The following is a 26,207-nucleotide window of genomic DNA, read 5'->3' as shown; positions in this document are numbered from 1 at the left end:
ATCCACCCCCAGCAATGCAGAAATGTGTGGACGTGATCAAAACAGCTGCAGAACTGCATGTGCTGCTTAGGAGTTTTTCCTGATATGAGACTAACTCTACCAATTTATTTTTTCTCTCGAGATCTCATGGCATTGAGTATTGTTCTGTATCCTTACATTTCCAAAAGCAAGTTTGAATGTGCAAGTTCATTAAAAGCATAGTTGTGCTGATATTATTCTGACTGATGTGATGTCTTCAAATCGGTGCACTTGAAATTTGTGCTGTAACTTGTATTCCATTACTTTTGGCCTTGTCTGAACTGGTTTTCATAAAGCAGCTTATGATTATCAGAAGTCAGTAAAGTGAAGCAGATCCTTTACTGAAGATCATTGTTTGGTAAATATCCACTCACTATAAACGTAATGGGTAATAAGTCAGCTCTGTAAATTTGTGCGTCGATGTGTGTGCCCCCTTCCTCTCTCTCTCTGAGTATTGGAGGGCATAAACTGTGTTACTGTTAGAAGAAGGGATTAGTGCAATACTTAGCCCAGCAGAGAAAGATTATCTCATTTTACAGCTTTGCATGAAACAGCTGTGGGTACTTAACTTTCATTCTTGTGTGCTCACAGAAGGGTAATGGTGCCTTCCCTGCTGCCTGGCTCAGGTTGAGTGTTTTCCAGTGAGTGTTTTTTGCCACAGATACAGACTAGTAGCACTTAAGTTTGTTTCAACCTTGCCCTCATCCAGATTTTACTTTAAATGTATTAACTTCGTTTTACACCATTCTTAATCATTAGTGTTTCACTTTTCTGATCCACTTCCATCTATCTTCCAGCTTATGAATTAGTTTTTCTTTTGCATTCCGTCTTCATTTTGTCTCTATTTCCATTGTAATTTAGATTTGTTTTTCATTGTGTGCTAATGCTGCGCTCATACTTTTTTTACTGCATTTTTCATTTCTCCTCTTAACCAATTACATTCTTCCTGTCTGTTTTTATTATTTCTGCATTTCTGTATTTTTCCTGTCTTTTCTATTCTGTAGACTAGCACACCATCCCAGCTTGAGTTCTGCTGTTTGTTCATGCTCTCTGCTTATGACCTACTGATGTGTTGATAACTGTGTTTATTTTTCCAGGTGCCAGGAAGACGAAGGAAGAATATGAGTGAATTTCTTGGCGATGCCAACATTCCTCCTCCTGAAACCCTACACAGCTTCAGTGCTGCACTTTCCAATAATGGCAACGACACTTGGAAAAATCGAGCTGCAAGTCGTTTCAGTGTTCTTTTTGGTTCTGGTGCCAATGTTGGAATGTTTGGGAAAGTAAGTGTTGCTCAATTTTGAATGTGGAGTTTTTTGCCTCTCAGTGTATTTAGATAAAGTACAGTTTAAAAATATTTCACTGGATCCAGTTCTTCTGTTTTGCCCCCTGCATGCCTTTCACTGTTGACTGAAACTCTCCCATAGTCTTGCGACTGTATGATTGTAGCACTACCCCAATACTGGTTGTACTTGATTAGTAAGGTTGGGATGAGGTACAGATGCATCACGTCTCTTAGCCCTCATGAAATCCAATCAACATTTCTTCTCCATGTCATTTTGTCATGCGCATGTAAACACTCTCTTAAAAGTAGCAGCACAAACCCTCCCATTGCTGGAACTTGGTCGTTCATTTATATCTCTCTCCTCCTATGTTTGTTTTTTCTATACCTCAGACTTTTTCTAGTGTGGCATTGAGCTAGTGGGTAGGAAGATGCATTGCTGGATTTTAACATTTTCAGTATGATAGTACTCCTGACTTGTGTTGTACAATGAACTTCATTGTTAATAACTTACTATCCAACTCCCAGCATGGTTTCAGGCCATACCACAGCACCACCTCAGCCCTCCTTTCCTTTACTACTGCCATAAACCAAAACAGGAATGACAGTAGGCTAACCTCCGCTCTCTTTCTTGACCTATCAAAAGCCTTTGACATGGTCAACCATGAACTTCTCATTCTTTCACTAAAATCTATTTTCCTCAACAAGCCTGCTATCCAGTGGCTCCAGTCCTACCTGACTGGTAGACAACAGGCGGTACTATGGCAGGGAAAACTCTCCAGCCAGCTACCTCTCACACTTGGTGTCCCTCAAGGGTCGATACTAGGTCCACTACTTTTCTCTGTTTGTATCAGCAACCTTCACACTGCTATCCTTAAAGCTACCTGCATACAATATGCAGATGATTCTACTCTGATCTGCTCAGCCACCTCCCCATCCGAACTGCAAACCTTAACCCAAAATACATTTAACACTATCGAGAACTGGCTCACCAACCAACGCCTACGTCTGAACCCCAGTAAAACTAAACTTCTACTCTTCTCCCCCACTAGTAGTTCTACCACACTTTCATTCTCTGCCGCATCTAACAGTGGTAACACTATTTCCCTAGATAATCACACCAAACTGCTAGTGGTTATCATAGACAATAATCTCAAATTTGACCTACAGGTCAAGAAAACCATACAGACCATCAATAAGAAGCTTGGATCACTGTATAGAAACAAGACATTTTTAACCCCACTGGCTAGGACTGCAGTCACCCGATCACACCTACTCTCTACTCTTTTATATGCCTCACCTGTACTCTCAAACTTCAACAAATCCGAACTAGGTAAGCTGTCCCATAGCTACAATCATATTGCCAGATTTGCCACTGGCTCCACCTATAGAACCCACCACTGCCAGAACCTTAAACAACTAGAGTGGCTAGAACTGCCCAGCTTAATTCAATTCAGTCAACTCTTAATAGCGCACAAAATTTTGTACCACCCTGAGGATACCCCCTCACTTAAAAATATTATTAAGCCATATAGCAACCTGAGATCCCTACTGTCAGCCGATAAACTACTGGTCCAAACCCACAAAGCTAATAACTCTGCTGGTGAATCCCCGTTTGCCAACTTTGTTGCCAAAACCTGGAATTTGTTGCCAAACTATATAACCCTACAATCCTCCAAAAGTCTCTTCAAAAAAAACCTCAAACAGTATCCCAAAGTGAATTGGCTATGCCCATGTACCAACCCTGATTAAGTTATAAACTGAAAGCATTGTCTGTAATTATCATAACTTGTAACTGTGTCACCAAGCTCAGCTGCCAATCTGATATCTCTTAGTTTTAATTGCATCTGTCCATGAGAACTGTGAGTCCCTTGTAAGGGACATTACTAAGCCATTGTATATAATCACTTTGTTTTTATAATTGTTTGCTAACTTCTGTGTAATTTATGTCATTTTGTCTATGTGGAACTTTTCTCCCCGGGCCTCTGCTGAAAATGGACATGTATCCAGTCAGACTATCCCGGTAAACAAATGTTAAATAAAACAGTTAGTTGCAGACTGAAAACAGACCTACCATGAGCAACTGTAAATTTCTGTTCCCTTGAAACTCATAATTCTATGAAAATGCACTGAAATTCAAACTTACAGTTCTGTCAGCAGTCTAATAGTTGGTGTAGAGGATTCAGGTTCTTGTCTCCACCGAAGCTCACAATTCCTTCAGCCGTCTGGTAATTGGTATAGAGGTTTCAGTCGATTGTCTTCTGTAACCAAGTTACAGGCTCAAGCTTGATCAAGTTAATTGACTAACCTGCCCCCCCCCCCACACACACACACACACACAACTAGAACATTACATACCATTCCTTTCAACCTCTTAGCACAAGAAATCTGAACAATGTCTAAAATAATGGGTGGGGACCATACCTCTCAACCTGGAAACATCAAAAATCTGGACAAGGCCCATGAAAAATAGGTACAAATCTGTACGCTGATTAATGTAAAATTTGCATACATAATTACACAACCCCGCCCACTCCAATGGAATTGTGAGATACCAACTTTCAAATGCAAACTGAACAGAACCAAAATATAGCACCAGAGTTCTCCTGCAGCCATTCCAATGTCCCATTACCTGGCTATATCACCCCATTTACCATAAACACTATTAAATTATATTCCTTGTATAATACAGCACTCCTAGAATTAAGTTAGAGTGCATTTTAAAGTTATTGTTTAAACATTTTTCCAGTAGACAATGAAACAAAATGCATGAACCAATAATGACAAAACTGCCCTATTCAGAACATTTCCATCATAAAAGTCTACTTCTACACACAATTTCATTTTAAATTTGTCTGAACATTTTTCCAGTAGGCAATGAAACAAAATGCATGAACCAATAATGACAAAACTACCCTATTCAGAACATTTCCATAACAGTCTACTTCTACACACACACACACACACACACACACACACACACACACACACACACACACACACACTCTATTAGGTGCCTTCCATCCCTATAAACTCCATAAATAGAAGCGTGAAAATTGGCTTTTTTTAATTTCTAAGATTATATGTAGTAAAGTTAGCTAGGCTTTAGTGTCACACCCAGACATTAAAGATATCTTTTAAACCTGGCCAAAACTGAATATCTCTGTGTTTGCTTGGTTTTGTGACAATCACCACAACTTTTGTAGCAATGGACTAATGCCGGAAGTGGCTGGAAGAGCACTCCTCTTAGAAGTAAAATGAGAATCAGCCGAGCATTTGACTCGACAAATGAGCTCTACTGCCTTAATTAGTTGATGGATTAATGCACATTAGATAGAATCACTAAAACATTAATTCTCTGTGTATAGCTGAAGTCTGAGAATCTATGAAGATTTGCGTTCAGCTAAAGAGCCTAATTAGTCTTGGGGTAGTTAATATCAAAAAGACTTGTAAAGTTTCAAAACAGCTTCATATTACTGTACTCAAACAGCTTTGAATTGGAGCAGAAGCTTCAGGAATAGACAAGTTGTTGCCATCCTAGGTACCACTTTGGTCTGGTATGATCACCTGCTCTTGACTGGTGCATCACATTTTATGTACCCTCACTGATGCATTCAGTAATCATTGCAATTTTATATGCTGCTGGTTCTTCAAAACAATAAAATAGAGACCAGTCTTCAGGAGTACACACTGCTAAAATACACATTTTAAGTACTGTCCATATTAGCTTTGTGTACAATCTGTTATGCGTTTGGTATGGGTTGCGAGTTGTGACTGAAAAGAGACCAGCTTGTCTAGTTGATTAACAATAAACAAATAAATAAGAGAAGACCACTTTCACCCCTCAAAGTATAGGCCATCCTGAAAATCCTTGTCTAAGTCAATTGGACTTTTTGTATTTAACTATGCTAAAGTCATTGCATCTCCTGCCTAGTTTAACAGTATTCTTCTGGGAATTGAAAAAAAACGTTCCTGGTTACTTCAAGGAAGCATTGAGTGGAACAGTGTAAATGAGAAATAGAAAAGGTCTGCTGATCCTGGAAAAACAAAAATCCCCTCGAACGTTGCAGCCTGTCTATTTCAAAGGACATGCCCTAAAATCTTGGTATAAGCTACTAAAGTCAACTACCATAGCACTGAACAAAACCCTCCTTCCTTTTCTCTCAGCCCAAAACATCTGGAATGAAGCAGAGATATAACTTGGGAGTAATAAAAGCATTCCCGTTTTTCACATTATAGTTCCCAATAGCTTTGCACCCTCACTCATCAGGATGTTACTGCTAAACTGTTAGCCACCTTGTTAGTACAAACACATTTGTCATAACCAACTGCAATTAAAGGTTGTATACATGTAGGATGAGAACCTGGACTTCATTTTACAATTCACTTCAAAATAAATCATCAAAGCCAGTCAGGTATAGTATGTCCTATGGAAACCTCCCAGAAATACTGAAGACAGTTTGAAGCAGCTAGACGCCAAGTAGCTAATAACACAAACACACTCGCTCTATTGGGTACCGAAGAATCCGTTCTGCCCAGACCACGTTCGTCCACTCTGCAGTTATGGCGTTCATTCGTAAATCCATTAAAGTACCAGCAAATCCTGCATTCACTCTGCAATCCATTAAATACTCGCAAGCCCGCCAGACGCAACTACTTCGGCAGTCCTCCTCCAAGTATTCAAATAGATGCGCGCATCACATGTGCACATCCGAGCTTAATTCCGACAGGCTGAGGAGCTGACGTTATCACGCACACGATGACGTCAGCTCCAAAAGCGCGGAATTTAAAAATTAGATCGAAAAAAATCGGAAATGAAGGGGTGCCACTCGGGAATCGTGGCACCCCATTACTGGGACCCCAAAACTCGGTAAAAACCGAGTAATTCGGGATGGTTGGGAGGTCTCGTGGGGACAAAGATCCAAAAATAGGGACAGATTTTAAATAGTGCTCTTATAGACTTTGAAAGTTGCTAGAATAGTGGCATTTGTCTTGGCATACATTTTTTAAGGAAATGAAGTCTAACTCAAATGTATGACATTATTTAGTTATTTCACTCCTCGGTGATTTGCCAGAAAACCACAAATTTTATGAGGAATGGACCAAAAATATGAAGAAAAACCTGGACAGTTGAGAGGTATGCATACCTCTCAACTTCTTAGTGCAAGAAATCTGGACAGAGCCTAAAATAATGGTGATACAATGGCCCAAAAATAGGAGTAGATTTTAAATATTGCTTTTTTAACTTAGAAAGTTGTTAGAATAACAGGATTTGTGTTAGCCTGCATTTTCTGAGGATATGAAGTCTAAAACTTGTGTGTGTGTGTGTGTGTGTGTGTGTGTGTGTGTGTGTGTGTGTGTGTGTGTGTGTAAAATATATCAAAGTAAACTTTGTCAATCAGATATATACAGCAGTGCAAGCTGAATGAAATTATTTTGCTTTGGCCCCCGTGCAAGACATAACAATGAACACACAGTTTGAATTACAGTAAGAGTAATGCACATACAGTAATAATTAAAATATTAACATAATTACCACAATTGGACAGGAAGACATTAGACAATATTTTACTAGTAGGGGTTTCAAGACTATGACTTCACGTTGTGATTGTTTAGAATATTGCTAAACAATCACAATGTGAAGTCATAGTTTTAAAACACCTACTTGTAAAATATTGTCTAATGTCTTCCTGTCCAATTGTGGTAATTATGTTAATAGTTTAATTACTGTATTGTGGTATTGTATGGGGAAGTCAGGTGTGTCAGAGAAGTATGTAAGAGTGGTACAGGATATGTACGAGGATAGTGTGACAGTGGTAAGGACTGCAGTAGGAGTGACAGATCCGTTTAAGGTGGAGGTGGGATTACATCAAGGATCAGCTCTGAGTTCTTTCTTATTTGCAGTGGTGATGGACAGGTTGACAGATGAGATCAGACAGGAGGCCCCGTGGACTATGATGTTTGCAGATGACATTGTGATCTGTAGTGAGAGTAGGAATCAGGTTGAGGAGACTCTGGAGAGGTGGAGATATGTTCTAGAGAGCAGAGGAGTGAAGGTCAGCAGGACTAAGACAGAATATATGTGTGTAAATGAGAGGGAGGGAAGAGGAATGGTGAGGATGCAGGGAGTAGAGTTGGTAAAGGTGGACGAGTTTACGTACTTGGGATCAGCAGTTCAGAGTAATGGTGAATGTGGAAGAGAGGTGAAGAAGAGAGTACAGGCAGGGTGGAATGGGTGGATAAGAGTGTCAGGAGTGATTTGTGACAGACGGGTACCAGTAAGAGTGAAAGGGAAGGTCTACAAGACAGTAGAGAGACCAGCTATGTTATATGGGTTGGAGACAGTGGCATTGACAAAAAGGCAGGAGTTAGAGCTGGATGTGGCAGAGTTGAAGATGTTAAGATTTGCACTTGGTGTGACTAGGATGGATGGGATTAGGAATCAGTATATTAGAGGGTCAGCTCATTTTGGACAGTTTGGAGACAAAGCAAGAGAGATGAGATTGCATTGGTTTGGACATGTGCTGAGGAGGGATGATGGGTATATTGGGAAAAAGATGCTAAGGATGGAGCTGCCAGGTAAGAGGAAAAGAGGAAGGCCTAAGATAAGGTTTATGGACGTGGTGAGAGAGGACATGCAGGCGGTTGGTGTGACAGTGCAAGATGCAGAGGATAGGAAGAAATGGAAAGAGATGATCCGCTGTGGCGACCCCTAACGAGAAAAGCCAAAAGATGATGATGATTGTTTAGGATATTGTATTTCATCAGTTGTAGTATGATGTATTCTGATATTCATAGGCTCATGTATGGAGTGGTGACTCACTCCTGACTATTACACATTCAGGAAGTAATGGCATAAGAAATCAGGGTAACTGTACCAGTTACTGACACAATTTGCCAGAGTGATTACTATACCTGATACTTCGTAGCAAGTGGATTATTGATCTAATTATTCACTTTCATAGGTAGGTACGAGGGCCTACATAAGCCTAGCCAACAAGGTTCCCTGGCTTATGCCACCCAAGAAAGTTATTTTCCTGTGCCACTGTCGAGCAGAGAGACAGAAGTGAACCCCAGGGTATATTTCCTATTTCCCATCCACTCATCAAGATTTTTCTTGAAGAGTGCTAATGAAGAACTTTACTTGACATAGATGGGGGTAGCCTGTTCCAGAGTACGGGAAGTCTCTGGGACAGGAATCTATCCCTCCAGCATGTCCTGTTTATTGTGGTGACAAGTTTTAGGTCGCTAGAGCATGTAGCTCAGAGGGATTGGGATATCTTTAGGTGTAGCATGTCCAACAACTCTGGGTTTGACATAGCTGTATATGTTAGGCAGAGATCACCTCGGAGTAGGCGATATGCTACGGAGTAAAGCTGGAGTTTTTTGAGACGGTCAGTGTAGGGCATCTGTTTGATGCCAGTAATCATCTTTGTGAGGTACTTCTGTAGCCTTTCCAGCTGCTGCAGATGTCTTGTGAGGTACATTCCAAAAGGGGCGTTGTACTCTATAATGCCTGGCATTCAAGTTCATCAGCCTTATGGATAGAGGGAAGAAGCTCCCGTTCAGTCTAGATGTTTTGCAGTGTAAGCTGTAGTACTGCCTGCCCAAGGAAAGGTGGAAGTACATGCCATGGGCAGGGTGAGTGGGACTGTTAATTATCTTCCTAGCCCTTCTCACACACTGAGTCAACTGCAGATCATCCATGGATGGGAGCGAGGAACCAATGACTTTTTCCACTGTCCTGTCTACCCTCAGGAGAGCCTTGTGGTTAGATGCTTTGTAGTTATCATACCAAACTATGATGTTATTTGAGAGGATGCTCTTGATGATCCCCCTGTAGAAGGTTTTGAGGATGGACTGAGACAGGTTTGCCTTCCTCAGTTTCTATAGGAAGTGCAGATGTTGTTGTGCCTTCTTCACTGTGTGGCTAATGTGAGTCTACCAGGATAAGTCATCTGAGCTGTGCACCCACAGGAACTTGGTGTTTTTGACTATTTCCACTGCCATCCCCTTAATTTCCAGAGGCTGATGCATCTCCTGAGTCTTCCTGAAGTCCACTATTAATTCTTTGTTCTTGCTTACATTTAAGGCAATATTGTTTCTATCGCAACAACCTATCAGATGCTCTCCTTCATCTTTGTAGGCTGTTTCCTCACCATTTCTGACAAGACCTATGACAGTGGTATCACCCACAAACTTGATGATTTTGTTGGATTTTTGCTTGGCCATGCAGTCTTGTGTTAACAAGGTGAACAGCAGAAGACTCAGGACACAGCCCTGAGGGACACCTGTGCTCAATGTTATACTGATTGAACTGTTACTTCCCACACATACTTTTTGTGGTCTGTTGATGAGAAAGTCTAGTATCCAGTTACACAGGGGGTGTTGATGCCCAGATGTATCAGTTTCTGTATCATATTTTGTGGGATGACCGTGTTAAAGGCAGAGCTAAAATCGGTGAACAGCATTCTGACAATAGCAATTCTTGTTCTCTAGATGATGCAAAGGATTCATGAAGTACTGTAGCTATTGCATCAGCCGTGCAGTGGTTAGATCTATAAGCAAACTGTAATGTATCTAGTGTTGCAGTTACACTTGAAGAGATATGGTTCTTGATCAACCGCTCAAAACACTTCATTACTGTTGATGTAAGAGCAACTGGCCAGTAATCATTTAGGCTTGTCAGTTGGGATTTTTTGGGTAAGTGAATGACAGTCGTATTTTTGACGCAACAGGGTATAATGGCTAGTTGCAGGGATGCATTGAATATATCCTTTAGTGCAGTGGACATCTGGGTAGCACAGTCTCTTAGAATCCTTCCCATAATGTTGTCAGGGCCAGTTGCTTTTCTTGGGTTTACTTACCTCATGGTTTTCAGAACATCGGTTTTTCTTAGACATAGCACCTCCTCCGCCTGTTCGACTGGGAGCTTATTTGGCACAGTACTGTTACCACATCACAGCTGCTGAATTAGGTGTTTAGTTTGTTCAGAAATTCTGTGTTATCTTATCAGATGGTGAAAACACAGGCCTGTAGTCTGTTATGGCTTGGATGCCTTCCCAGAGACATCTGGAGTCCCTTTGGGCAGAGAAGTCTCCCTGAATTGTACGTCTTCTTAGCCTCCTTTATACCTGTACTTAGATTTGCTCTGGCCACTCTTGGAGCATCCTTGTCTTTTGATTTAAATGCAGCATTTTGTGCCTTTAGGAGCTAATATACCTCACCAAATTGCCTGGGTTTCTGATTAGTGAGCATGGTGATACATTTGATGACTGCTACACCGTCAACACATTTTGAAATATCACTTAGAACAGTGGTACTGATAGAAGGTAATAGTGAGCTAACAAAAATTTTAGGTAACAAGCCCAACTTCGTTTACAGGAACAACAACAGTTTAAAGAATGTCTTGGAAAGGTGTTCTTCTAGGAGCATTAGTCCACCCATTTCAAAACAGATGGGAATGTTTGTGTGTGGACACTGCAAGTTTTGCAGGTTTATTTTAGAAGGGCCATTCATTAGTCAACCCACATGAAAGACACCATCAAGGTGGTGGGTCATTTGACATGTAAAAAAAAAAGGCTTAGTATACATTATTTGCAATGGTGATGGACAGGTTGGCAGACAAAATTAGACAGGAGTCCCCGTGGACTATGATGTTTGCAGATAACATTGTGATATGTAGTGAGAGTAGGGAACAGGTGGAGGAGACCCTGGAGAGGTGGAGATATGCTCTAGAGAGGAGAGGAATGAAGGTCAGCAGGACTAAGACAGAATATATGTGTGTGAATGAGAGGGAGGATAGAGGAATGGTGAGGATGCAGGGAGTAGAGTTGGAGAAGGTGGACGAGTTTAAAGACTTGGGGTCAATAGTTCAGAGTAATGGTAAGTGTGGAAGAGAGGTGAAGAAGAGAGTATAGGCAGGGTGGAGTGGGTGGAGAAAAGTGTCAGGAGTGATTTGTGACAGACGAGTACCAGTAATAGTGAAAGGGAAGGTCTGTAAGAAGGTAGAGACCAACTATGTTGTATGGGTTGGAGACAGTGCCATTGACAAAAAGGCAGGAGTCAGAGCTGGATGTGGCAGAGTTAAAGATGTTAAGGTTTGCACTGGGTGTGACGAGGGTAGACAGGATTAGGAATAAGTATATTAGAGGGTCAGCCCAGGTTGGACAGTTTGGAGACAAAGTCAGAGAGGCGAGATTGTGTTGATTTGGACATGTGCTGAGAAGGGATGCTGGCTATATTGGGAAAAGGATGTTGAGGATGAAGCTGCCAGGTAAGAGTAAAAGAGGAAGGCCTAAGATAAGGTTTATGCAGGTGGTTGGTGTGACAGAGCAAGATGCAGAGGACAGGAAAAAATGGAAACAGATCCGCTGTGGCGACCCCTAATGGGAACAGCCAAAGGAAAAATAGAAAGATGCATTGCTTTGTGCAGTGGCTGCGAAGCATTTTATGTAGGAATGACCACACAAACTTTGATGGAAAGAATGAGAACATATGTATAGTTGCTCTGTCTTTTGGCTTTTCCCAGTTAGGGGTCGCCACAGCGGAACTCCGGTCTGCTAGTGATTGGCAGTAGATTTTTTTTTACGTACCTAGTTGCCAGCCCTGATGTACAACCTTCAACGAAGGTACGCCCATTCATGTACGTCTCCACACAGAAGAAGCTTTAGCTGAGAATCGAACAGGACAGCGTCTTACTGTGAGGCGACAATGCTACCGCAGCACCACCACCACCACAGTTAGAGAACTTATGTATAGTATTAAAACTAAAGGCGAAAATAATGCTTTATTTAAGTATACAGTGACATGTATGTAACAAATTCTAGTTTTCATTTTCGGTTTTGGAGGTAGTGAAAACAGACCCCAGAGATGGGGATTTTAAAAATGTGATAGAAAAAGGGGAAAGTTTCTGGCAAATAAAACTGAGGGCAGACAGGAGGCCTGGATTAAATGACCCAATAAACATCAAATGCTTCTTGAAATCTAGAAAATTAACTATCAGGAAAGTGTAATGAACACACTCCTTACATTTAGTACTTGTCAGTATGCCCCAGTGGGTCACAAGATTTAGGCACACATGGCTTTTAAGATTTGTTACAGTTATAGGAATACTGTGTTTTTAACTAGATGATTTTTTTTCTGATTCAAAGTGGATTTTTATTGGATATTTGATTAATTATATGTATAATGAATGTATTTAGGATGTGTTGTTTGAGTTTTCCTGTTTTCATTTGTTTTTCTGAAGAAGTCTTGGTGGGGCAAAAGCGGAAAATTAAATTACTTTTACGCGAAAGCTGCATCTTCCAGTCTTTATTGAGCATCAGTACCACTGTTCTAAGTGATTTTTTAGAGATTTTTGCTGTGGTTACACTTTTTTTTCATACATTTTGAAATGTAGGCCATTACAGATTCCATATACTCCTCCAGGTCAATATGGTGGTTCTTTACAGCTGCATCTGTAAACACTGACAAATTTGTACATTCAAAGCAGTCCTGTAGCTCCAAGACTGCTCCCTCAGGCCATATCCTTACTTGTTTGGTTGTAGGTTTGCCTCTTTTCAGCAGTGGTGTGTATGCAGGCAGCAGCATGATGGCCAGATGGTCTGAGTTGCCCAGATGTGGATAAGGTACTGCTTTGTAGGCCAGTTTTACATTTGTGTACACCTTATCCAGAGAGTTCACCCCTCTTGTTGCAAAGTTCACATGTTGATGGTATTGGGGTAATATGGATTTCAAGTCAGCTTGACTGAAATTACCTGCAATTATATGGGTGAACTCAGGGTTCTTTTTCTGGAGGTAATTTATTGACAGATGCAGAATGTTCAGTGCCACATTGGTATTTGCACCAGGGGGGATATAAACAGCTGTTGTGTTCACTCCATTGAATTCCCTAGATGAGTAGAAGGGTCTGCATTTTAATGGCATGAACTCAATGTTCTCTGAGCAGTGAGAGGTGATTATTTCACAGTTTGTACACCAGTTGTTGTTGATATATACACAAACACCTCCTCCACGAGATTTGCCATAGAGAGACTGATTTCTGTCAACACGAAATAACGACATCCCCTCCACATATATTGTACTATCATTTATACTGGAGTTCAGCCAAGTTTCAGTGAACTCTTGGGGATATATATGTAAACATGCCCGTAGTTAGTCATAATAGGCGGATTTTGGTATTTTGTGATTGGGGAGTTGTACACTTGTTGACCCAATCATATATTAAGTTTGAGGGGCTCGACCTATACTTTGTAATGATTGGACTTGCTTGCCTATTTTTTTCATTTGAGGATGTGTATCTAAACATGCCCCTGGTTAGTCGTGATAGGCAGATGCTGGTATTATTTGATTGGGGAATAATGCACTTGTTGCCCCAATCATATATTAAGTTTGAGGGGCTTGATGTGTACATCTTAATGATTGTTGGAGCATTTTGTTCTTTCTGAGGGGCAAGGATCTAACAGCGTTTGAGATCAGCCATGACAGGTGAATTTTTCTATTAATTGTAACTAACTAGTTGATTTTGATCTTGTATTTTGCGCCATTTGAATTATGTAAAGTTGAGTTATATTTTTAGACTTTAGAAACCTTAGAGATCTTATAGTATATATACTCTGATGCATTGTTTTAGTAGTTGATGTAAGTTGATGAGTCTGAGCTTAGAGTCTCTGCAAATGAACTGATTAGTATATAGGGTTTAGGGGCTTGTCTTGTATCACTGGGTTCATAAGCTGTTTCTGCTCAATTTCCTCATTCGAGGACGTATGCCTTAAGACGCCCTATGATAGCTCTGATTGGTGGTTTATGGTGACATACGATTGGAGAGCACTGTAATTATTTGATCCAATCATTTTCTAGGTCCGAAGGGCTTGACCCATACACTGAAAACGCTTGGTGGAGCATTTTGCTCTTCCTGGAGGTTGTTGTTGTGGTTGTGTCTTTCGGCTTTTCCCGGTTAGGGGTCGCCACAGTGGAACTCCGGTCCGCTAATGATTGGCAGTAGATTTTTATGTGCTGGCTTGCCGGGCCTAATGCACAACCTTCAACGAAGGAACGCCCATTCACACATGTCGCCACACAGAAGACGCTCTAACTGAGAATCGAACGGGCAACATCTAACTGTGAGGCGATAACGCTACCGCAGCACCACCACCGCAGTGTACTGGAGGTAAACATCTTAAAATGTCTGCGGTTAGCCACAATAGGCAAATTGTATTTTTCAATGACTGGATGTGACTATTATGCATAATTTGCTTTTTAAGAGGCTTGGTCTGCATTAATGTCCCTACTGGTGCCGAGATTTTTTGTGTTTGTGAATGCTACTATTTCTAACGTGATCCAATTCTTAATCCTGATTGGACTGTTTTTATTTTAAATGTGTGTTTCATATGTGCTTTAATGGTCTGAAGAAGTGGTTTTGTTTTACCACAAAAGCGCTTACCACTTTTGCCAATAAATTTTTTGCCTCATCAGTCCTGGTAGCTTGGAGTTTCTTTTTCTAGGTTCAACTGATTTTTACTCCACACTTTCAATTCATCAGTTTTTGTCTTGCTTCTGGTTCTAATATGCTTCCCATGTCTGATTGTTAACTAGTTAGACAGGCTTGACAGGTTTCTGCAGTGTTTACCATGTTCCAGTAAGATTCCAAGCTGCAGGAGTTCCTGGAGTATGTTTGAGTTTACAGGCCTCTCTGCTAGCAGTTCATCAAGCTTGCAGCACAGTGAGATACAAGATTGGATTTGCATACAATTCTCAGCATTCTAGTTAATCAAGCGTTCATTTCTTGCCTTTAAATCTGTTTTTTTTTCCATTGTTTCTGACAAAAGACAAGACAAACAGTGCACTTTTCTGTAGGAATCCAGAGCAACCACTGCCACACAGGGCACTGCCATTTTGTTTTTTATACACACACACACACACACACACACACATCTATATATATATATATATATATATATATAGAGAGAGAGAGAGAGAGATAAAAAGATATAGATATATAGAGAGATATAGATATAGTTATAGATATATCATTATTGTGACTTCAAGCCTCCGTGATTTGCCAGAAAACTACAAATTTTATGAGAATCAAACTAAAACTATTAGGCTTAATCTGGACAGTTCTGGGGTATGTTACACAGACACACACCTACACCTAACTTGTCTGTGATCTCACATAGCAACACACACACAAACAAGCACCCCTCCTCTCTTGCACACACACACACACACACACACACACACACACACACACACACACACACACACACACACATCCCTACTCTTTCACTCAGCAACACATAACAATACCTCTCAACTGTCCAGATCCCCCCCCCATATTTTTAGAATGTTCCTCATAACATTTGTGGTTTTCTGAAAAATCTCTGGGAAGATCTGAGGATTGCAGTCACTAAATAATGCCATACATTTGTGTTTCAGACTTCATATCCTTCAGAAAATGCATGTTAACACAAATCCTATTATTCTAGCAACTAAGTTTATAAGAGCAATATTTAAAATTTCTTTCTATTTTCTCCCCCATTATATCAGACTTTGTCCAGATTTCTTGCACTTAAAAGGTTGAGAGGTATGCACCCACCGTCTCTCATACAGCAACACACATAAACATACCTTCTCTCTCATATAGCCACACGCACACACTTTATCTCGTATGCAAACAGAACACCTAGTTTAAATTGCATACATACATATGCATACACACTTTCACTCTCACACAGAAACAAATGGAACCACTTGTTTATATACATACACACACACCTACTCTGTCAAACAGCAATACAGCAACACATAAACACACTGTCTCCCATACGAACCAAGAAGCTAGTTTTAATTACATAGATACACATTCATGCACACACTTTCTCGTACAGAAACAAACAGAACCACTAGTTTAAATTATGTATATGCATGCACACACAGGCACGCGCTCACACACACACACACGCACACACACCTTCTCGGAATGGTTAGTTTAAATTCTAAGTGCGAGTGCAGTGTGTTTTTACATCCACATTGGTGTGTGACACATGCCTGGTTTTCCTTAAAGGAGAAGACGCTGCTACCTTGGTGTTAAAGAAGCTACGCCACAGAGTTATAGGCGACTGCCTATGTCACCTAGTGCTGGATCCAGCTCTGGTCCTAGCGCTGCCCACTCTTCCAAAGAAGTTGTTCTGAAATCAGTACAATGCGTATGCTTCCCAACTTCCTTGCTTGGGTATCAGGTTGGGAGTACCCTTGAATTTTGACGAAGTGTCACTTGATAGAATACAGTTTGCTTTTGAATAGCTCTTAACTATTACTGGTTTAGCTGGATTTTTCTGGGTTGATTTTTGCTTCAAATGAGATCGCTTTGTGATCTGACCTCACTAGTGAGGACGTGACATGGGGGAGTGCAACAGCCATTTCTCTGGGTACCAGATCCAGTATGTTTGATCCTCTGGTTGGAGCATGCACAATCTTTTCCAGGGTGTTTGTGTTAAAGTCCAAGTAGCATTGTGAGTTTGAGGTAATGTAGATTTCCCAGTCTATACAGTGGTAGTTACAATCACCCATGAATAGGGTATGTGTTTAGATGATGAGAACCTCTGGCAGGATTAGGTTTGAGTTATGAGACTCTAGTTTATAAATAGTGACGTTATAGCAAGCCATGATGTGGTGAGCGACCTTACCTATGGTGAGCTCCACTATCTCATCCTGTTTAACCAACCTGGAGTATGTATGTTGCTAACATAGATTGAAATGCTACCACCTTTGGCCCCAGTCTGGGCTGCTGTTGGTCTAAAAGTTTGGAAGGCACTGCAGCCTTGCACTTCCAGAGTGACTTTAAACAAAGTTTCAATCAGTGCACAGATGTCTACATTCTCCAGAGTGAGGAGGGCTTGAAGGCTGTGGAGTTTTTTGTTTATGCCATGAGCATTGAGCAGTAACACCTTAAGGTTACTTGTAGACTTTTTCACTTGGTTGGTAGTTTTTCTTTTTGGTATAGCCTAAAAAAGGCTCTGGGTGGGGGGGTTGACTAGAAATGCTGAATGCACTGGACAGGGTCAGGGCAGTAAATAAACATGCCTCTTCATTGTTTTGTGAAGTTGCAAATATCACTTCTCAACTAAGAAACTGTGCTGCTGGTCCCATTTTTAAGTAATGTAGTTCACAGAGTGTGTTCCGTCTATAGGAAGATTCCATTCCTTAGTTTTCATGGAAAACCTTATTCCAGAGTGCAGGAGAGGAAACTCTTAAGATAAAACTTCAGAATCAGGAGGGGCAGTGGACTAGTCCTTTAGCATTTACAGCTGTCTGACTTGGTCATAGTTTATTCCGTCTGTAGCTTTGTGGAATTGGAGACTTTTGATAACATGCCACAGAATGTTTTGTATGAGTTTGTTTGGGGGTATGGGTATTTGTGACCAGAGATGCATGCTAGCTGCTTCCTTTACAAACTCTGTAATTGTATTTTTTTTTTGCAAATGTTCAACGTGGACATTGGACTTTTCTTAAGGTGTTTCTTGTTTCTTTTCTGGTTTGTAAATTTCCTGCACTTCTATCATAAGTTGGTGGTTGGGTGATGCAACTACCACAGTGTAGGAATGTAAGTACCTTGGGGTCTTGATCTTGAGTGAAGGCTATGGGGTCATAATACTGTAGGATGACTGGGGCAAAATGTGCAGTCTTATGATCACTGAAATGTTTTGTGGTGGCAAAGTGGAAACCAAGTGTACAGAAAAAGCCCTTATTTTAGTGATCAGTCTCATTTGTCTTCTTTTTATATGGTTTTGAACTGTGATGAAAGCGTGATTGTAGGTACAAGTGGTTGAATGAGTTTAGCTTTGCGTGTTCAGTGTACTTGCTCTTCATGACAGGGTGAGGAGTTTGATGCGGCAATGCTCGAGTGTGAAGCTGCTCTTATTTTGAATTGAACGGTTTCAGCTGAGATAGGATGCCATCTGGTTGGCACTTGCTTATGATTTTCTAAGCAAACCACTTGGGAGGAGGCCCAAGTGCAAACCCCGGATGTTCTGGAAGGACTGCATCTGTCATGCAGCCTGGGAATGCTGGAGGAATTCCTAGGATGAGCAGGAAACTGCGAACAGGGAAAGTGAAGTTTAGTCTGTTGTTACAGTTACTTTTTTCTGAATAAAAGAGAGAGGATTCCACTTTCCATTAGTATGAATGCTGGCACAGATATTTTACTTAAACTACTCCTAATGTATCATCACCATGCAGCTAAACATGACACGTGCTCCTCCCATAAGATCGGTACCTGTCATGTTCAGGTTCATACCTAACTTCTTAATTTTTCTAGCATGTCGAAGGGCCAGATGCTGGCGTCCTCTCCTGCCCAGTTGGTGAATCTGGGAATATTGAGGCAATGTTACAATTGCCTCATGTACACAGACAACCATCTCCTCCTCCCACATAACACAAATACTTGTGAGAGATGCAGCTATTTAGCCAAACTGGAGGCTGAGCTCTCTCAACTCAGGACTGGCAAGACCAGACAGGAGGAGAAGGCAACTACACACACCACAAAACCAGCCTCACATAATGCTACCACACCACTGAATCAAACACATAAACACACAAAGACATACTCGGAGGCTCTGAATAAAAATTTACCTAAACAGCAGAGGTCTCCAAAGCAGACACCCAAAGAACTGCTACCTCAAGACACCCCACAAGCAACACACAAACCACAAAATCAGTGTGCAAAGCAGTCACAGCCCTTAAGGCCAAATACAACACCAAACATACTTGTCATAGGTGACTCCATAGTCAGACACACTGACGTCCCACTCACCAGGCTGAACAAGGAGAGGGTCACAGTAAGCTGCCTATCGGGCGCTAGAATCCGCCACATAACACAAGCACTCGGGTCACTCCACGGCAAGTACAAATTTGACACAGTCATTGTCCATGCTGGTGTAAACGACCTGAGACGTACCTCCCTGGACTACATGAAGAGAGACATAGAGGAGCTCTCTGATTATGTAGCCCGGGCAGGTATGACCCTGACCCTGAGCAGTATCCTTCCTTCACCAAGAATGATGCCACAATATATAGACAAGATGATCAGCTTTAACAATTGGCTTAATGTCTGGTGTCATTCAAAGGGGATCCAGTGTCTGTCTGCCTGGGATGACATGCTTGACAAGCCACACTGCTTCGCAAGGGACGGCTTGCACCTGTCACCCCTGGGATTCCGGATATTGGCTAAGGCTCTTGCCACCCCCATAGTGTCTATTTTAGGCAAGGCTCAAATTCTAAACCTACCACCCTAGAAAACAAAAATGGGAAGAAACTGAGGGTAATGCTGCTCAATGCCAAAAGTCTAAATCTCAAAATGCACGCACTCGAGGCCCTTCTCAGTATGGAGAACATCGATGTCTGTGCTGTAACTGAAACCTGGTTCAAGGCTCCTGAGAGCACCAAGGCACTATTAGGTTTTACCTCATATCTTGCGTTCCGGCCCCAAAACCCGGACCACACCACAAAAGGAGGGGGTGTATCCATATTCATAAAGGATACCCACACCTCCAGGTTGGTGGCAACGGACGAAGCTTTGGAAACCATCCAGGTGCAACTAACCATAGGCAAAACTGCTCTACAAATTGTAGCATGCTACAGGCCACCCTCTCAAACTCAGGAACCCCACACAGCCTTCCTGAAGACACTGGAGGGTATAAATGTATCTCCAAACACCATCATATTGGGTGACTTAAACTACCCGAATATAGACTGGGAACATTACTCAAGCCCTAACTTTCTAGCCCAACGGTTCCTGGAGTTCATAAATTCAAATCCCACGAGAGGAGAAAATATACTAGATCTCATTATCACAAACATGGGGACAAAATGCTCCACACCGGAAGTATATCCCTCATTGGTGAGATCTGATCATAAACTAATCTCACTGGAAATCCACATCCCGCCCCCACCCCAAACAAAAAAGACCACAGTGAAGAACTTCTCTAAAGCAAACTTCACACTACTCAAGACTGGTGTGGTATCCTTCAAGGCCCCTGAGCCAGTGGAAACCACAACCCCAGCTGCAGAAGCCCTTACAAATGCCTTCTATGAACACCTCCAGGACTGCATGGATCAGGCAATCCCAAATAAAACCAAGACTCTTTCCACAAAGGGCAAACGTCCAGTCTGGTGGACCCCAGCCATTAACAAACTTTACAATAAGAGGAGAAAGCTATTACATGATAGAACAAAATCCATAAAAGGGAAGTCACCCCAAATACGAGCACTCATAAAATCAACTAAGGCCAATTTTGAGAGAAAAATTGCCATGGATTCAAAAGACAATCATAAGGCCTTTTTCAGCTATGTTAGGAACCTGGGTGGAAACTCCCAGAAATGCTCAGAATTAGTCCAAAATTATACAAAAATCACTGAACCCACAGACATTGCCAACATACTGGCAGACAGGTTCATTGCAAACTTCACCCCCTCTCCCCCCCCTAACGGAGAGATAACTATCCCAGCGGAGTGTAGCCTCCCAGACATCTCAAATGCGCAGGTGAAAGCTTCTCTCTCTAAAGCTAAAAACACAGCATCAATGGGACCGGATGGTGTCCCCGGCTGTGTGCTACACGAGCTAAATGAGGAATTAAACCCGCACATAAGGCAGCTGTATAATCTCAGCCTTACCACAGGATACGTGCCCAAGGAGTGGCATACGGCAACTGTGGTCCCACTCCACAAAGGCGGTGCCTCTACGGACCCTGGTAATTACCGCCCCATAAGCTTAACAAGTCTAGTCTGCAAAGCTATGGAGAGGATCATAATGGAGCTCATAAACAAAGATATAGGGGACTTGCAGACATTCGACCCGACCCAGTTTGGCTTCGTCAAGGGCAGATCATGCCTTTTGAACTTGGTTGACTTCTTCGAAACAGTCACCAAGGCCATTGATGAGGGAAAGGCAGTCCATACAGCCTACCTTGACCTTGCAAAGGCTTTCGACACAATACCCCACTCGGGTATTGTAGAAAAACTTACCAGCTTAAATGTAAACCCATATGTCACAAGATGGGTTGCAAACTGGCTTAAGGACAGAACCCACAGGGTTAGTGTTGCTGGCACTATGTCAGACTCCAAGCCGGTCACAAGTGGTGTCCCACAGGGCTCGGTCCTTGGCCCCCTATTGTTCGGCATCTACTTCTCAGAAGTACAGGCCAACATGGGAGGACTTTGGCTGACAAAGTATGGGCGCCATAGTGGAAAGTGCATCGGACACAGATATCCTTCAGAAGGGACTCACTGAAACAGATAGCTGGTGCCAGAGCCATGGCCTGAAGTTAAACGCCAAAAAATGTATAGTCATACCCTTCGGGAAAAACAAGGTAACCCCAAGCTACCATATAGGTGGCAATCCACTAAGCACAGAAGAAGTTATCAGGGACCTGGGGAACCCAGGTTGACAGTGGCCTTTCTTTTGACACTCACGTTGCTAAAGTGGTTAGAAAGACCTTCTACATTGCCCACCTGATCATGAAGGGATTTACATCCAGATCTAGTGAAGTCATTGTTCCCCTGTACTCTTCACTTATCAGACCAATGATCGAGTACAATGCCCCATTCGGGATGTATCTCACCCGACATCTGCAGCAATTGGAGAGACCCCAAAAGTTCCTCACCAAAAGGATAAAGGGACTCCAAAATCTGTCATATGCTGCCAGATTGAAGAAACTCCAGCTCTATTCAGTCGCATACTGTCTGCTCAGAGGTGACATGTGCCTGAAATACAAGGCCATGTCCAACCCGGAATTAATGGACATGCTCCACCTCAAAAAATCCAAATCCACCAAAACCACTAGAGCAAGTGACTTAAACCTTAGCACGGATATAAATAGGACGTGCTGGAGTGATAGATTTATCACTCAGAGACTCCCTATGCTGTGGAATAAAATCCCGGTCCATGTGAGGCAGAGCACCTCGCTGGCTCTGTTTAAGAGAAATCTTGACCTGTGGATGGGAGATCGTAGGTTTACCCCGGGAATCATCTCTGTGTCACTGCTGGACAGAGGCACAACAAACTAATGGGCACAGTATTTTTTCATATAAGGGGTGGCGTAAGCCACAAAACTTTGGGCTAGGCTTATAAATGTCTTAGGGCAGATAGCCTAGTATAAACCTATGAACCTATGCAGTACACCTCCAAAGAAGATGCTTTTAGCATTGCACATCTCTCACTTTCATGCCAGCAATATAGCCTGAAATATTTAGTATTTTAAATTAATTTTTATTAAAAGACTAATGAAGAACAGCATATCAGTCTACTCTGTTAAATACTATGAGTATTACAATAATGACACTCGTTAATAAGGATCTTGTGAGAAGGTTGGGTGCAAGTTTTTTACTAGCCATTTTGTCTAAAGTTAATTTCTGTTAATAGTACAGCAGTATACATTACTTATGTTAAACTGCCCTGTGTATTTCTGATACTGTATTGTAATTGTCTCTGCTTTACTCTAGTTATTATTTTTTGTATTATGGTAACTTTGTTGTGGCTGGAAAAAATGCCATAGTAGTCTAGGTCATTAATCTGTGTAAGTAAACCTTTAACCTTTATGTAATAGCAAAACTTTTCTCAGCTTCACTTTTAGAAGTATGTAATTAATAAGACAGCATTGGAACAGCTAATGTACCATTTACATTCATTTGTGCATCCATAGAGGTTCATAGGTTAGTACTAGGCTAACTGCCATTATGGGCCATTTTAAGCCTAGCCAATGACCCTCACATGAGAATCAAACCCTGCACCTTGTGTCGGTAAGGGAAATATCTTAACCATTATGCCAACTTTAACTTTAGTAAAGTTAACTACATAAGTTTTCATTACCAGTTAACTATGTTGTATTTTATTTTCTCGATGACACAAGGAGCAGTAAGCCAAACCTAGTCTGCCTTTTAAAATACATACCTCCCCTTCATATCTACCTTTACCTTCACTTATCTCATGTGCTCTAGAATGCCTCTGTAAGTTCTGTATCAAATACACATTCCATGGATCTTGTAATACTGTCTGTGAAAAAGTACTTTTGGAGATCCAAGGAGATGTCATTTGCACCCTCTGTTTTTCATGGTCAGAATGATGTCTTCACATGTCCCTGACATAATGTTGTGCGCTATTCTCATGCCTTCTGTCTCCTGTTTTCAGGTGAAAAGTCTGGTTCTTCTATCTTCTGATGATATCCCTTCCGTCTCATACCATGCATAGGTCTTTCTGGTAGGATTCATCCAGATTCATATCCAGCAGCTTCATCTCCCTTTACTTATGTGGGCTCCAGAACCAACTGCAGTGCTCATTGTGTAGCCTGACCAGTGCACTATAGGAATGGAAGTGGATTTGCTTCTAGCATCTCTGCCTTCGTGGATTCACCCCACATTTCTGTTGCTGTACCGTACGTGGTCCAATCCAGATGTGATCAGTACCCTCAGATTCTTTCCCTGCTCTTTTGCCATCAGTTTCCCTTCCCCAGCTGGTACTGTACATGTAAGTTTCATTGCGGCTGAAGTACAGAACTTTGCATTTGTTTGCATTAACCCTCAGCTGATACTGTTTATTGCCAACTTGTTCAGCCTTTCAAAATCCTTCCATAGATTCATTTTCCTACCATCCTCCACTGCTGCATCTGTCTTTATATTATCAACATAGAGGTTGATCTTGTTTATTCTCTCATTTATGTTTGGGACAGAGTTCTGCACCTAAGACTGACCTCTGAAGTAATCTACTTGGCAGTTTCACAACTCCTTCCATTGACCCCCACCACAATTAAGTCCTACCATTTGACCATGCAGCTAATTTATTTTCTCAGTTTTTTTTTACTACTGCAACCCTTTCAGTTTTCTTATTAGCGTCTTGTATCTCTCAGGGGTCACAGTTCTTGCTTAAGTCCAGGTAGACTACATCTGCTGGTACTCATTGGTCAAGTTCACCTGTAACCTTGTCGAGGCATACCCATCAAGTAGTTTCTGGTGTTGACTCTTCACACTTTTTTACAGTTATTGTCTCACCTCTAGTATTGTTTGAGGATCAGTGTTGGGCTCACTGGGTGAGCTCATTCATAGGAGAGGCCTGCAATGTTGTTGCTATGTCTGATATGATGCATCTGGTTTGAATTCACTAGGTGTGTACTTGGAATGGATCCAGAATTGATTAACTATAATTGTCTTAGACATCACACCTCCAAGACAGTGGCCATGGCTGTTCATTACACACACATAGATGAATACTAGGCTAACTGCCCCGAAGGCCCATGTTAAGCCTAGCCAATAACCTGAGATCAGAATCAAACCCTGTACCTTGTGTTTATAAGGTGAAGACCATAACCGTTAGGCCGAACCTACTCCCCTTTTCAAGTGGTCTCTCAAATGTGAATTAACTGAACACAAACATGCACAAGTCTAAAAAAGAATAGGTGCACTGAACAGATGATCCCTTTTGAGGGGCAACCCAAGTTTAATGTCTGGTTAAGTGATTTGCTCCCTGTCACAAAGGAGGTAAATGAGGGTTGAAGGAATTGAGCCCTGAACCACAGGAACTACAGCTTGCAGCCTCAACCTCTTAAAGTACCAGACTTCTCAAGTAGTCTCTCTTCCCAACTTTAAATCCCATCATTACTCACTGTGGTAATATAATGGCGTTTGTTGGAAAGGTGAGACATTTTGTTGCCAGCAACAGGTTGACAGTTGGGGACCAGATGTCTTCTATTAACCAGTCATGCTCTTTCACTTTTAAGAACATTTCACTCAGTAGGTATTTACTTCTTTCTCAGGACCTTTAAATGGTAGTCCATGCCTTGGTCTCATTTATTGGGATGATGGGTAACCACTAGGCAAACTGTCTGCTGACTATTACAAGAGTAGCCAATAACCCACATCTGTAAGTACCCTTCAGACTCAAGGAGAGAAATGTAGTTGGTTTATTGCAACTATATTTGCCAGTCGATTGTTTCCAACTTGTGTAGAATTCCATTGCCCAGTTATTTATTTGGACTTGGCATTACCAACATATTATACCAGTTCTGTTGTGCACCGCACCCAGTAAAGTCTTGTCTTACCATTAAAGTTACTTTATTTAGCCATATGTGATTTGAGACCCTGACTAACCTATCATATGACAAAGCTCATGGTTCCATACAACAGTTCCGTGACATTTGATAGGAAAGACAAAATTCTGAAATGTCCAAATGTAAAAACTACAAAATACTGAAAACCTGTTTAATACAGGGGACAAGCCCCACTGCACCCCCATGTAAGGGGATGTGCACTCACAACCCCAGATAATTATACCAACTCTGGGATTGAACAAAAGTGAGGAAAGGACTAAATCCATTTTCAGTATTTTATGATTTCTACATTTTTAGCTTTCCAGCACTTTCTTTTCTATTAAACATGTTACCCCTTACAACCCAGTAAGATCCTTGCATTCATTTTCTCTAGGGTTGTTTGAGCTAGAATGTTTTGGACATGCATTTCTTTTGCCATCAGGCATTACACCTAGCTTCATAGGTTCATAGAGTAATACTAGGCTAGCTGCCCTTGGGGGCCATTTTAAACCTAGCCAATTACCCTTTGTAAGAATCAAACTCCACACCTTGTGTCTATAAGGTAAACCCCTTAACCATTATGCCAACACATTTCTCACACCTTTAGAACCTTCTACAGTGGTCGAGAGACTCCTTCACTTGCTTGCGAGAGACTCCTTCACTTGCCTGAGAAACTGTTAGAGAAAGGCCAAGAAGAAGTAGCCAACACCTTTAACTCCTTCTTCACTGAGACTATCCAAACCCTAGCCAGTCACCTTACCTCCACTTCCCCTTAGAGAAAGGCCAAGAAGAAGTAGCCAACACCTTTAACTCCTTCTTCACTGAGACTA

The 26,207-nt window shown here is 41.6% G+C and overlaps 1 protein-coding gene across 5 annotated transcripts in view; it reads left to right on the top strand.

Annotated features, from left to right (window-relative positions):
• Positions 1 to 26,207, top strand: part of PLEKHG5 (pleckstrin homology and RhoGEF domain containing G5) — a 1,795,538-nt gene that overhangs the window by 1,680,071 nt on the left and 89,260 nt on the right. For all 5 annotated transcript variants that reach the window (XM_044063030.1, XM_044063029.1, XM_044063028.1 and 2 more), the window contains one exon: positions 1,116 to 1,301. In XM_044063030.1, the coding sequence (XP_043918965.1) occupies positions 1,116 to 1,301 (186 nt within the window). The remainder of the gene's footprint in view (positions 1 to 1,115; positions 1,302 to 26,207) is intronic.

This window comes from Protopterus annectens, chromosome 2.part1 (assembly GCF_019279795.1).
Source record: "Protopterus annectens isolate FY-2018-M chromosome 2.part1, PAN1.0, whole genome shotgun sequence".
NCBI classification, from domain to species: Eukaryota; Metazoa; Chordata; order Ceratodontiformes; family Protopteridae; genus Protopterus; species Protopterus annectens.
The sequence above is the reverse complement of the archived record's forward strand: the minus strand, read 5'-3'. Positions and strand labels throughout refer to the sequence as shown.